The sequence below is a fragment of the Vulpes lagopus genome, chromosome 8, assembly GCF_018345385.1.
Source record: "Vulpes lagopus strain Blue_001 chromosome 8, ASM1834538v1, whole genome shotgun sequence".
In the NCBI taxonomy this organism is placed as follows: domain Eukaryota; kingdom Metazoa; phylum Chordata; class Mammalia; order Carnivora; family Canidae; genus Vulpes; species Vulpes lagopus.
In genome coordinates this window covers 11,520,982-11,534,206 of record NC_054831.1, presented here as the reverse complement: position 1 = coordinate 11,534,206, position 13,225 = coordinate 11,520,982, and the positions used below count along the sequence as shown (strand labels likewise).

The following is a 13,225-nucleotide window of genomic DNA, read 5'->3' as shown; positions in this document are numbered from 1 at the left end:
ACACTCATTCGAAGGACATTTTTTTTGCAAGACAGTTTAACACATTTCTTCGGTTTTAACATACTGCTCTTGGTTTATGACCATATTGTGGACATCTCTATCCAGATAGAGACTAGAATTACTGAATCTAGGGGTAGGAAGGGACCTTAGGTTCTATGACAATGAAACCATCCTAGAGAGAGAAGAAAGATTGGCCTGGAGCAAACCCAGGCCTCCTTCCTCCCAGGCCCAGGACCTGTCCACTCCACCATGGTCTGTGGATACTAATTTCTTCGAGATCTAGTCAGGTAAAGGGAGTAAGACAATAAGGACAGGTGGGGCCTGTGGCAAACTGGGGAAATACATGACCCAACTTTTCTTCAAGTACCGTACCCCTTAGAAAGAAGAGGCTTGCAGGGCAAGTTCGGCTGGTGCTATGTCTTTGCCACTACTTCTTTCAAAATGAACCGCTCTGATGCCTCTTTACTGAAACTAAATTTATTTCATAACGATCGCTGAAGACTCCAGTCTCTGTAATTAGGTATGATGTCTTTCTGCCAGGCATCAGTAGAGTTCTCCAAGGAGACATCTACCAGCCTGATTTTATGTAAGTTGTCACTGAACACAAATACCTATAAATCTATAGATTCATAAACATATAAATCCTTAAAATACCCATAATACATTTACATCATCACATACAGCATACTCACACAGGTGTACAGATTTATAGGGAGAGAGTAGAGGGACAGATGGAGGGAAGGAGGGAGGGACAGAAGAGAAGAAGGCACACAACTGATACCTTCAGAACATTTCCCAGGAGCTGAGCCCTCCCTCACCAGGTGATTCATACATGTCTTGTCTCACTGATTTGCGGGAAAGAATCTTCTCCTCAGCCCCTGGCAAAACCTGATGACCTTCCAGATTCATTGGTGGATCTTCATCAAAGGCTACGAGCCAGCAGGCCCTTCACTTGGTTTAGGGCCACGTCCCTGTCAGTTGCAATCATAACACCCTGGCACACGTCAAATGCCCCTTAGCTACCCCATGACACCTACACAAACCTCTCTCGCCTTTATGCTGGTGCCTGTCTTTGGGGACTGGATTACTTTGGGTAAATTAATTGAGTGCAAGATCGAGCCTTATTAGACATCCCATACCCCCATTTGGCATGTGTCCTGACACAAGGTTGGGGTTCAATAGGTGTTTGTTGAATGAGCGAGTGGATGCATGGATGAGTGGATGAGAAAACGTGCCACCGGGAAGGCCAGGGCGTGAATGGGTGAAGAGAAAGCTGTGGGAAGGAGGAAGTACAGCTTCTGTTTGCACGTTACGTTCTTTGATAGGTTTATGGGGGGAATAAGATTTGGTGAAGTTAGAGGCATCCCTTTGGGTATAAATAATTTAAGTGCTAATTATTATCTAGGCATTAATGCAAGTCCTCTGTGGGCTTCTTACTAAAAGATGGCACACTTAGCTACTTCCATTCTATTTATTATCCGTACTTGAAATGGAGCGTTAGTCTATTTTTAAACTCAAACTTTAGATTTTGGTGCAGATGAGCCCTATTCTCTCATCCCCCGCCCTCCCCAAAATGGGAACGCACCCTTATTTTTTCCCTCAAGCTCTTATTTCCTAACCACTTTTAACAGTTCTGGCTGAGTTTATTTTTCAACCCTCTTTCCTCTTAATGAGCCAACGTTTCAAGTTTGCACCAAAAGAACACTCAGACCCTCTTCATCCGCCAAATCTGGATATTTATTGCCATCTATCTGAAATGATAATAAATTTTTTGAGAACACTTTGCTATTTCAATGTGTTTTGATCTCCAGCTGAAGCCACCAAGATTGATGGCTTGGGGGACTCCACTAGGGTGGAATGTCTCAGCTCCTGCCAACTCTCCATTGTCTCATCAACACGTCCAGATCCCGGGCTGTCACGGGCCCAGCCCCTCACCATTGTTGAACTGGCCGACCCTTAACTGACCCAATGTTATCTTTCTCAACTGAATGCAGCTACATCTGGGTAGGATTTTAAGGGCAATTTTTCCTTTTTACTGAAAGCTTTTTTATCAACCCCATCTCTAAATCAGAAAGTTGTTCATGCATAAAATATACACAGTGCCGATGAGAGGCAATTAGGCCAACAAAGCACATTCCTCGGTAATGAGGATTTTTTTATTCACCTCGCTGGCTGTCCTCCTGCTTCACAACCTTCATGTAAGGCTGCACCTCGCTACACTCATGGGCCTGGGGGCTCTCTCCCCCCAGTCAGACAAGGGAACCCCCTGCTCCAGCCCTAATGGGAATCACAGCCTCCATCCAGGGTTAGCTGGCCCACTCTGACACCGGGTTCCCCCCACGGAGGTTTTCTTTTGTTCTACAGTCTGCAAATGCCACTCTATCCACCGTGGCCTCTGTACAGGTTTATATTTTTAAAGGGGTGACCACTTTGTCCCCTGTTCATATGGGATTTTGCTGGCTCTTGCATCCTGAGGCACCCCTCGGTCCCAGGGAAAGCGAGACAGCTGGTCACCTGAACGTGAACACTGAGGAGAAAGGGACCCACATAACTATAGATAAAGGGGGGGAAATTTTGAAAACTTAACAAAACAGAATCTGAAATAAGATATATATATCTTATTTAATATATATATATATATATATATATTTTTTTTTTTTTTAATTCAGAAACTACATGAGGGCCTACTAAGGAGAGGCACAAGAGCATAAAGACATGTTCTCCTAACCCGGGGGAGCTTCAGTCCCCAAATGTACTCAGTGACAGCTGCTGACAAGACAATAGCAAGAGAGAAATAATCCCTGACCTGATAGGACAAATGGGTAATTACATGAGGAGTGGTAAGTGCTGTGGGGGCAGGGCCGGAAGAGACACTCCCCTTGGCATAGAAGGGGGGGAAAAAAAGAGCTTTTCCATAATGTTCACTGCTGTAAGGTGCATGGCATTTTTTTCCAGATAAAAGACATGTTGAGGTGCCTTTTTTCTGAGGTCACCTTTGGCTTGCCACCAGCCAAACCAACCCAATCCACATCTTTACAGTGCTTGTCATGGAACAGACAGTTGTCTCTAGGTTTTCATTACTCCAGGCTCATGAATGCCCAACTAGGAACTGAGTGTCTTCCCTTTAGAGGGCACGTGTGCTTGAAAATTTAAATCTACAAATCAAGCCATTTTTAGCATATGTTTAAGTTAGAGTTTGAATCTGACCGAACCCAAGCAGGACCCAGAATCCATATGGCCCGTTCCTGCAGAGCAAACAACTTTTTGAGTTCAACAGCTGGTTTGTTCAAACAAGATAATCAGTCCCCTTGACTTATTTAGAACATACTTTAAATATTTAGTTTCTCAGATCAAAGTGTTTCTGCTGGAGTGCAGTTCATTTTTATATCAGCATGATAAACTGCAACAATGGATTTATATTGTGGACATTTTAATTTTTAGGAATGTATTTCATGGCTCTGTTTTTCTGTTGTTTTTTTTTTTTTTTTTTAAAGACTGGGTGTTCATTGGGCTGTTTGCAGCGAAACAGTGTCACTGCATGGTCAGGAAGCACCACTGCAGCAGTCGTCTGATTGCTAGTATGAATATTTGGGTTGACATATTTATTTCCTCACCTTCTCTTCACAAACTCATTATTCTATAGCACAGAACTCTGAGCTGGTTGGAGATTATTTTTCGAGTAATTCTGTTACTCAATCAACATCATTGGCTGTTAGTTTTTTAATAACCTAGTATATTGAGATTATGTAATAAACGCAAACTCATTCAAGAGCAGGACAAGTCAACAACAGTAACTTGAGCCTAGTCATTTTAGCCAAACTGGGTGTATATTGTTACGGCACCAAGATGTTTGAAAATTCTTGCTATTTTCATTAAACGAGGCGGGTAGGAAAAAGGGGAAATGCAGTAAGAGTGGTTAATAATGGAAATGTTTTTTTTTTTTGGTTTTTCACCAGTTTTATCTTTTAGAGACTCAAAAAAGTGTCAGAGAACACCCAACCAGGCCTATAGCGATTTCCAGTGACAGCAAACAGCTATAGTCACTTGATAAACTTTTATACAAAAAAAAAAAAAATTACTACATTGCTTGAGATCCTAAATTTATCACAAATCACTGGACTTGACACTAAATGCCAATGAAGAGAGAGAAGAGTAAAAGGTGACTTGTTTAATGATGAGAACCAGAAGACAAATCATTTTTGGCCACATGGAAAAACATAAGTGCACCAATTCTCCAAAATAAAGGGCCTCCCTCTCTGCAAAATTGTACCAGATAATACACACCACACTACTGCGTGTTGGAAGACAAAAATTATTTGAAAGCTATTTGGTGAGGGGAGAGATGAAAGTGTGGAAAATTTTAATTTGGATTTTCAAAACCGTAAAACACTTAAGCCCAAAGGAGGGGTTTTCAACTCTTTTGAATGGAGGTAATTTTCATTTGACCAAAATTTAGTATATGGATGAGTCAACTAGCAGAAGGTAAGGGAAGGAAGGAGGAGACAGAGGAGCTTAGTTACAGAAATCTACCACATAGGGCTTGACCCTTCATCTGCTCATTCGAGCAAAGACCCTCAACTTCACAGCTTCTAGTTAAGTTATCCATTCTTCTACTTGTCCATTCCTCTATTTATCAATTTATTTGTGAATTTAAAAGTACTTACAATAACCATCCAGTAGACTTACTGGGTATCTATCTTGGGCCAAGGATATAAGATTCATATTCTACTTGGTGAGAAAGATCTCTAAACATACAAATGTATACAACGTAGGTGCTACGCTAGAAGTATATACAAAACACCCAGGAGAAACCTTTTGCTTTTTCCTAAAATAGAAGAAATGGACTGAAGAAGAATAAGTACCATGGAGGAATGGAGGGGCATGAAGATTTGTTAATAATAAATAAATGTGATATATGCTATTATTGTAACCAAACTTATAACCAGTTTACTATTACTCAGAAGGACCAAACAGTCAACCAAGAAAAAGTGTTTCTTTATCTAACACAGATAATGAATACTGGTAACTTTTTCTCCATAGTATTTTTATTTTTTTCCTTCCACTCTTCACAATTGGTAAATATAGATTTATTTACATAAATTTAAAATTACATAAATTACATAAATTTATCTAAGGTTATCTATGTAAATATAGATTTATTTACATATATGTGTTTAATACGTCTCCCCTACTGCACTGTGATATCCATGAAGGTAGGATCTATTGTCCTCAGAACTGCAAACCTAGCGTCTGACACACAAACTAGAACATAATAGGAACTTAACTATCTAAGGTGAGATTACGTGAAGAGGCCTGAACAGTATGGAAAACACTGGGGGAAATGCTCTCAAAAATAGCAGCACCATTATTTTGGTAGAAGGTGGGTGGAGAACCTAGATGCACCGCCTGAAGCTCTGAGTGAGAGAGAAGAGGAAGGAGCTAATGGGCATCTCTAGGAAAGCGGAAGGAGCTGTGACCAAGAGCAGTGGCACTCACTTGGCGCCAAAATACAGTCAATTTGTCCTCATGGGTGGGGCTTCCTTTGCACTCACCTTTTATTCCTGGAAGACCTGGTGGCCCTGGATCTCCCATCATGCCTCTTGGCCCAGGATCCCCTGTTTCTCCTGGAGGCCCTGTCAGCCCAGGCATTCCTTGATTACCTGAGGACGAGAGGGAGGTTCTGCAGACACCCAGATGATATATGAGTTACCTTAACGGGGGAAGGTCATCTGTGTTCTTAACAGGTGAGTAACTGGGAAAACTGTCTTATCACTTTTATCCCCTAGACCTCCCAACCCTAAAAAGAAAAATACACTTAACCTCAGATGGAGCAAATACACTTTGGGGTGATTAAAGTCGCCAATTACAATTTTAAATGTTCACTATATACTGAATCGGCAGGAGGAGGAGCCATAAAAGTGTTGTGTGTGTGATATTTGCCTTAAGTCTAAAAGAAAAAAGAAAACCAGCATCCGAATGGCAGGGGGATTAAGGAGGGATGGAAAGGAGTTTTTATCTGTCAGCCCCTCACTTTGTGGCTGGCACCTTGCTAGGCTCTTAACAGGTCTTGTCTTGGTTTACTTCCAGACCAACCCGGCGGTACTGCACTAGCTCTGACCCACAGGTGAGGGATGGGTAGGTCTGAGTGACTTGTCCAAAGTCACAGGTCTGGGAAGGGGCAGAGTCACTTCTGAAATTGGGTTCAAGGGAAGGTTGGCTCTTTCTGATACACCAGAAGGTAGATGAGTGCCTGGAAGCTTCCAGGCTCCTTTCAAGATACCTGGACACCCTGGTGGTCCGGAGGAGCCAGGTAATCCTGGCCTTCCAGGTGGTCCTCTGAGCCCTTGAACACCGGGCAAGCCATGCTCTCCAGGTGCTCCAGGATGTCCTAAAGAAAGAAAGATCCAACATCTGAGTAATTGTGGATTGGTTTCTGAGGTGGTAAATCTATAAAGCCTCCAACTTCAGCCCTTGCCATTCTTTTCTATTAGTACTTGTCTACATTTACAAGGTTTCTGTTGAAAAGATAATAGCAAGGAAAAGTTGAAAACAAAAAATTTATATCCTACCACCTTAATACAATTTTTCATGGTAGGGATGCCTGGGTGGTGAAGCTGGTTAAGCATCGAACTCTTAGGTTTCAGCTCAAGTCATGATCTCAGGCCTATGGGGTGGAGCCCCACATGGGACTCTGGGCTCAGTGCAGAGTCTGCTTAAGACTCCCTCTCTCTCTCCCTCTGCCCCTCCCCCTGCTCTCTCTCTTTCAAATAAATAAATCTCTAAAAAAAACTCAATTTTTATGTGTATAACAATGCCCAAATAAGACCCACAATTTTATATTCTGGTTTTTAAAAATTAAAACTGTATTATAAGTAATTTTCCAAATTTGCTATTATTTTTCTAATTATTGTTTTGGTTTGTTGTCTTTTTTTTAAGTAGGTGCCATGCCCAACATGGAGCCCAACACGGGGCTTGAACTCACGACCATGAGAGCAAGACCTGAGCTGAGACCAAGAGTCAGACACTCAACTGACTGAGCCACCCAGCACCCCTCTAATTATCGTTTTTAGATTACCAGCTGATAGCTTATTGAGTTAATTTTAACCAAATTAATCTAATTTTCTCTTACAATTGGCCATTCAAGTCATTTCTCTTTGCTATTACGCATAACGTTCTTATATATTTTAATCCATTTTTCTCATATTATGGTATTTCCTCAGGAAAAATTCCTAGGAGTAGAATTTCTAGGGAACAGAGTATAATATTTGGGTTCTTTTTTGTGCATTTTAAAATGCTGAAGTATTTTAATGTAAATCACAGACATCATGGAACTCCATCCTTAAATATTTCAGGAGGTATGTCTGAAAAAACCATTTTCCTACATGGCCAAAATAACATCATCACGGCCAAGAAAATTAAGGCCAATCGTTAATATCATCTAGTCTTCATTCCATACTTGAGTTCTCCCAACGGTGCCCTTAATATCCTTCATAGCTGGTTTGTCCACACTGGGTCTCATTCCAGAGCCACACATCACATCTGGTAGCTACGTCCCTTAAATTAAAGAAAAAAAAAATCGACTACAGTCTCTTTTTCAGGACAGAGACTTAAAGAGAACAGTTCAGCTGCTGTTTAGTTTAGTCTTTCAGAGTAGACCATTCTGTTCTCGACAGAGGTTGTCAAAAGGTTGCGTAAGTGCTGCCCCAACTCACATCACCACTCATAACTGGCTACAGCCCTGAGATGGCAACTCTAAGAGCATGCCCTGAGCTCACTGAGGATTTATTAGTTTGTTGGCTTGTTTTCTTGCTAATTCAGTCAGAATAAAAGAATATTTCAGACTTCCTCTAGTTACATTTCTTTGATTACTAGAGAAGATGACTATTTCCCCATGTTTGTTTACAATGTTTCACTTTAATACTGTACAGATTTACACCATAACCCAAAAGTCTGTGCTGAAATTAGCCGGTTGAATCTGCAAATAAAATATGTGTCTCTGTATTTACAACCCCGTGGATGGGGGCACAGTCATTATTTATTAGAACACACATGAAACAAGCCTGTGTTAGTATATACCTGTTCCCTGATCGAATTTAAGATCTATGAGCCTCACTGTGTGTTATTTTATTTACCCTAAAAACATTCCCGCAGCAAAGGCAAGCCAGTGTTCTTCTCCTCTACAAATGAAAAGCCTGAGGCTTGCCTCCCCAGTTGTATCCATATTAAGAAGAGAATTTCTGAGTTCATCTGTGCCGTATTTTCTCGCTGAATTGGAAGGAGGAGGTAGCAACCCAGCATAATCATTTAAAACCCCCTGAGACAGGTAGCAGCTCTATGCCTTACGCCTTCTCATTGGGCTCATTCAAATTCAATCAATGCAGCTTTTCCCAGTCAATGGAAATTGTGCATTTAGGTAAACTCTGTGCTGGTGAATAACATATGATGGAATTTAGAAGTTTTAAGCTAAAGCTATGGCACATGAGAAAGGGAACAGTTTAAATGGTGATAACCACAGGACACCAGGGAAATCACGCTAAGGCAAATTCTCTTGAAAAAGTTAGCCTAAGTGGAAAATGACTTAGATTTATAATTTCTCACTTAAAATATTAGGTAATTTCAAAAGCCTCCATTTTGGACTAGTTGCAGCTTATAAAATCTTAGTGTCTTAATGATTTACATAAAAATACCAGTAAAGGTGGAATTTTCAGTTCACAAACTGCTTTCAAGGAATCTTACTTGATCCTCAGAACAATCCTATAATTATGCATGGGGCCAGTTTACAGGTGAGGAAATTGAGGACAAAGATGGTAAGCAACTTGCCCAAGACCACACGGACAGTGAGACTTTGAACCAATGATTTTCCTTCTTAAGGCTTCTTTCTCACTCTGGTACTTATTATGAACCCCCACAATGTTAACCTCAAACTATTTTCCCCTCCAAATGGACACATAAGCTGCACATTTTGGTTAAAATACTACATTACCTATTTCTATTTGACCATGTCAGAGCTAAAAGACCAATATGAAAGAGAGTGAGAAAGTTCTTGCAAGTGTAATAGCTAGTTTTTCTGTTAGACTTCCATTTTAGCAAACTTATGGTATAAAAAAACAAAAAGACAAAAAAACAAAAAACTTCTGATCATATTTCTGCTCAGATATTCTTTCTATTGTATATAACGAAACATGACTATTGCCAAAGAGAATTTTAAGATAATGTGCAAAATAAGGGCGCCTGAGTGGCTCAGTCCGTTGGGTGGCTGACTCTTGATTTCAGCTCAGGTCATGATCTCAGGGTCATGACCTCAAGCTTTGTGTCAGGCTCTGTGCCCAGTCGGGACTCTGCTTGAGATTCTCTCCTCTCCCTCTGCCCCTCCTCCTACTTGTCCTCTCTCTCAAATAAATAAAATGCACAAAACTATTAATACGAGATATTTTATTTACAAGGGATCCATCTAAAGACAAACCTGTGTCTAACCTATCCACTACCAGCTGAATGAGGTCATGCATACGTCCCTAACCCATCATTTGTGATTGGTTTCTTTCCAAGCAATGAATACTCCTGTGCAGGTATCTTTATTCACTTGTCTGATCACTGATGTGATATAAATTCTTACAAATAAAATTACTAAGCTAAAAAGCATGTACCTTTCATCAATGGTGGGTCATGTACTGTAGCCAGCCAGGGCCTCAAACAGAAGGCAAGAGAGCAGTACATCCTAACCCATTCTGAGGGATAACATGTCACATGTCAATTGTCACTGATAAACAGAGGATAATCGTTTGAACAATTTAGAGTCATTGTTGGTGATGGAGGTTTGTGTTTTTTTTTTTTTTTTGGTTTGGTTTTTAGTAAAGTCCATATTCAGTAAATGAGATATTCCATGATACCTCAACAATGGCACTCCTCACTGGCATTCACATATGATTTTCTGAGTGGGAAAAAAAGGGTTGGAATGATGACCTGAAGCTGTGGTCAGTGTGAGTGGTTATTGCTAATGTACCATTCATAATTCTAGAGATTGTGAAGTAGTCCAGCTTTTAATTGCTTGCAATAATCATGTTTGACCATGTCAAAATCTGGGCATGCCAAGGGGAATGGATTGTTAGGTCACCATCGGAGGTCATGGGAGCCATGGTGGAAATAGACTGAGAATCCCTGGTACAAAATCCTGATGTCCTTCTAGGCCAAGGATGCGGTGGAGATATGTATAAATAATCCTTCTGAGATGTGTGTAAACAGGGAAGAAAATATTGATATAATTATTGCTGGATAAGAGTAGAAAGTAATTGTTCTATTTTTCAAAGTAATTTATTCTTTTTTGTTTTTGTTCTGTTTTTTAAATTTTTTAAAATTATTTATTCATGAGAGAGAGAGAGAGAGGCAGAGACACAGGCAGAGGGAGAAGCAGGCTCCTCTCAGGGAGCCCAATGTGGGACTCGATCCCAGGACCCCAGGATCACGGCCTGAGCTGAAGGCAGATGCTCAACCACTGAACCACCCAGGCGTCCCATTTTGTTCTGTTTTGTTTTGTTTGTTTATTTGTTAAATAGGCTCCATATGCCAGTGTGGAGCCCAACACAAGGCCTGAACTCATGACCCTGAGATCAAGACCTGAGCTGAGACCAAGAGTCAGACGGTCAACTGACTGAGCCCCCCAGGTGCCCCTATCCTTTATTGTTTTAATAAGAAAAACATTCAGCTATACCTGGACATCCAGGGCTACCTGGTTCACCCTTTGGACCAGGTGGGCCGAACTGACTTGCAGGGTCACCTTTGCTTCCTGTAAGTGATAAAATGCATAATACATTATTTAAGATAACTTAATTTTATTTCTTAGAAGTGACTTAATAACAGTCATATTTGTCTTTATAGTTTATCTTCAAATATTCCAGAAGAATTTTTGGAAAAACAGGGTTTTTCCCTACATAAGAACAAATGAAAACATAGAAGATGTGATTTAAATACATACACACACACACACACACACACACACATACCCCCCTTTTTTTTTTTAGTTCGTAACAATCATCAACTATAACTTAATTGGTTTGAATTTTTAAATTTCCTAAAATAGCTTTAAATTTAGGTATCTATTTAGGCAATTACTTGGCACTGAGCATCTATATTCTTAGTGTTTTAGAAACAAAAACCAGAAATTTCCCCTGTTCTAGCTGCAGTAAGCACATTTCAAGCTCTCTGCAAGGCAGCTCAACCCGGTATCCTCTCAGTGTCAACTCAAATATGAGAGCTTCCCCACTTGTAACTTCTGAAGAAGACATCTAGGTTATTCTTTCTGAAGGAGTAAATGTACACAGGTCATTTTTCTTATGGCAAGTGTTGTATTATTTATGGAATGTCTCTCAAAATGCAAAGCTTGTTGGTGGTGAGGGAGGAGATTTTTAGTCATTCATTAATTACTTTTATATTTTGTTTCACTTTTTAAAAAGATTTTATTTTTAAGTAATCTCTACACCCAACATGAGGCTTAAACTTACAACCCTGAGATCGAGTGACATGCTCTCCTGACTGAGCCAATCAGGTGGCCCTACTCCTTTATATTTTAAAGTTATTCATTGCATTTATATTAAAGTAAAATATCACTGTTCATCAAATCTGTGAATTCACAGATAGTGAAGTTAAAACTAAGGTTAAAAAGGTGAATCATATTTAAGTAGGTTTAAAAAAGCTATTAACCCAATTGTATATAAGGACAGTAATAATGTTAAAGGTTTTATGCAAACATCATAATTTAAGATATCCTGATTTTTGTTTGCTTGTTTGAATTAAGGGTTAATGAAACCTCTCTTTCTCTAAGAATATTTTTACCCACAGGTAACTGTGTTTCTGTTTCCCTGGAAATCTGATTAAGGTAGAATGCCAGTTGTGTTATGAGGCAACATTGTTTTTGGCACAAGGTAAACCAAGATCTATGAAGCCAAATCTAACCTGTAGCTTTTTGTAAATAAATTTTTAATGAAACACAGCCACACCCCTGGTTCGCATTTTGTCTGGCTGCTTTCATGCACAGTTGAGTAGTTTCAACAGAGACCACAGAGCCAAAAATACCTGTGATCTGGCCCCTCGAAAAAACACACTTGCTGACCCGTGGCTTATGGTAAAAATAACTCAACTGTAAATTATATGTGGCCCAGACATTCTTAAGTGAAATATTAACACCTGGTGGGAAATCATGGCTCCAGCCTTCTCTATGTCCTATGACTCTTGTCACTGGGACCCTAAAAGCCGTATCTATGGAGTCCTTAGAAGAGATATTAGCTTCCATGGTGCAGAAGGCTTCCAGACCAAGGTAGACACTGCCCACCAGTGTGGATCTGGTCTCCTTGTACCCAAGCTGTCACTTATGGAGAGGCAGTCACTACAAAGATTGCTGGGAGACCCTCACTGAGATCTTGTGTACAACAAGCATGCTATTCTCTATCTGGTACCCTTGGACCTGAATGCCAAATATGGATAATTTGGGTCTTGAGTGTATGACTATCAAGCAATCTAGCAGAGTCTAAAGAGAACCCCTTGGTTAGTATCCAAAATATATAAAGAACTTATGAAACTCATATCCCCCAAAATGAATAATCCAATTAAAAATGGGCAAAGACACAAACAGACATTTTTCCAAGGAAGACATCCAGATGGCCAACAGATACATGAAAGGAGGCTCAACGTCACTCATCATCAGGGAAATGCAAATCAAAACCATCATGAGATACCATCTCATACCTGTCAGAATGGCTAAAATCAACAACACAAGAAACAACAGGTATCAGCAAGGATGTGGAGAAAGGGGAGCCCTCTTGCACTGCTGGTGGGAATGCAAACTGGTGCAGCCACTGTGGAAAACAGTATGGAGGTTCCTCAAGAAATTAAAGATAGAGCTACCCTACCATCTAGTGTATTTCATTTCCCCAAAAAATACAATACTAATTCAAAGGGATACATGCACCCCAATGTTTATAGCAGCATTACCTACAATAACCAAATTATGGAAACAGGCCAAGCATCCATCATTTAATGAATCGATAAAGAAGATGTGGGTGTACACACACACACACACACACACACTAGAATATTATTAGCCATAAAAAGGAATGAGATCTTGCCATTTGCAACAATATGAATGGAGCTAGAGGGTATTGCTCAGTGAAATAAATTAGTCAGAGAAAGACAAATACCACATGATTTCACTCATATGTGGGATTTAAGAAACAAA

General features: G+C 40.1%; 1 protein-coding gene across 9 annotated transcripts in view; it reads right to left on the bottom strand.

Annotated features, from left to right (window-relative positions):
• Positions 1-13,225, bottom strand: part of COL4A4 (collagen type IV alpha 4 chain) — a 189,358-nt gene that overhangs the window by 25,320 nt on the left and 150,813 nt on the right. For all 9 annotated transcript variants that reach the window (XM_041766907.1, XM_041766911.1, XM_041766905.1 and 6 more), the window contains 3 exons: positions 10,706-10,780; positions 6,281-6,388; positions 5,553-5,660 (listed from right to left, as the gene is read on the bottom strand). In XM_041766907.1, coding sequence (XP_041622841.1) covers positions 5,553-5,660; positions 6,281-6,388; positions 10,706-10,780 — 291 coding nt within the window. The remainder of the gene's footprint in view (positions 1-5,552; positions 5,661-6,280; positions 6,389-10,705; positions 10,781-13,225) is intronic.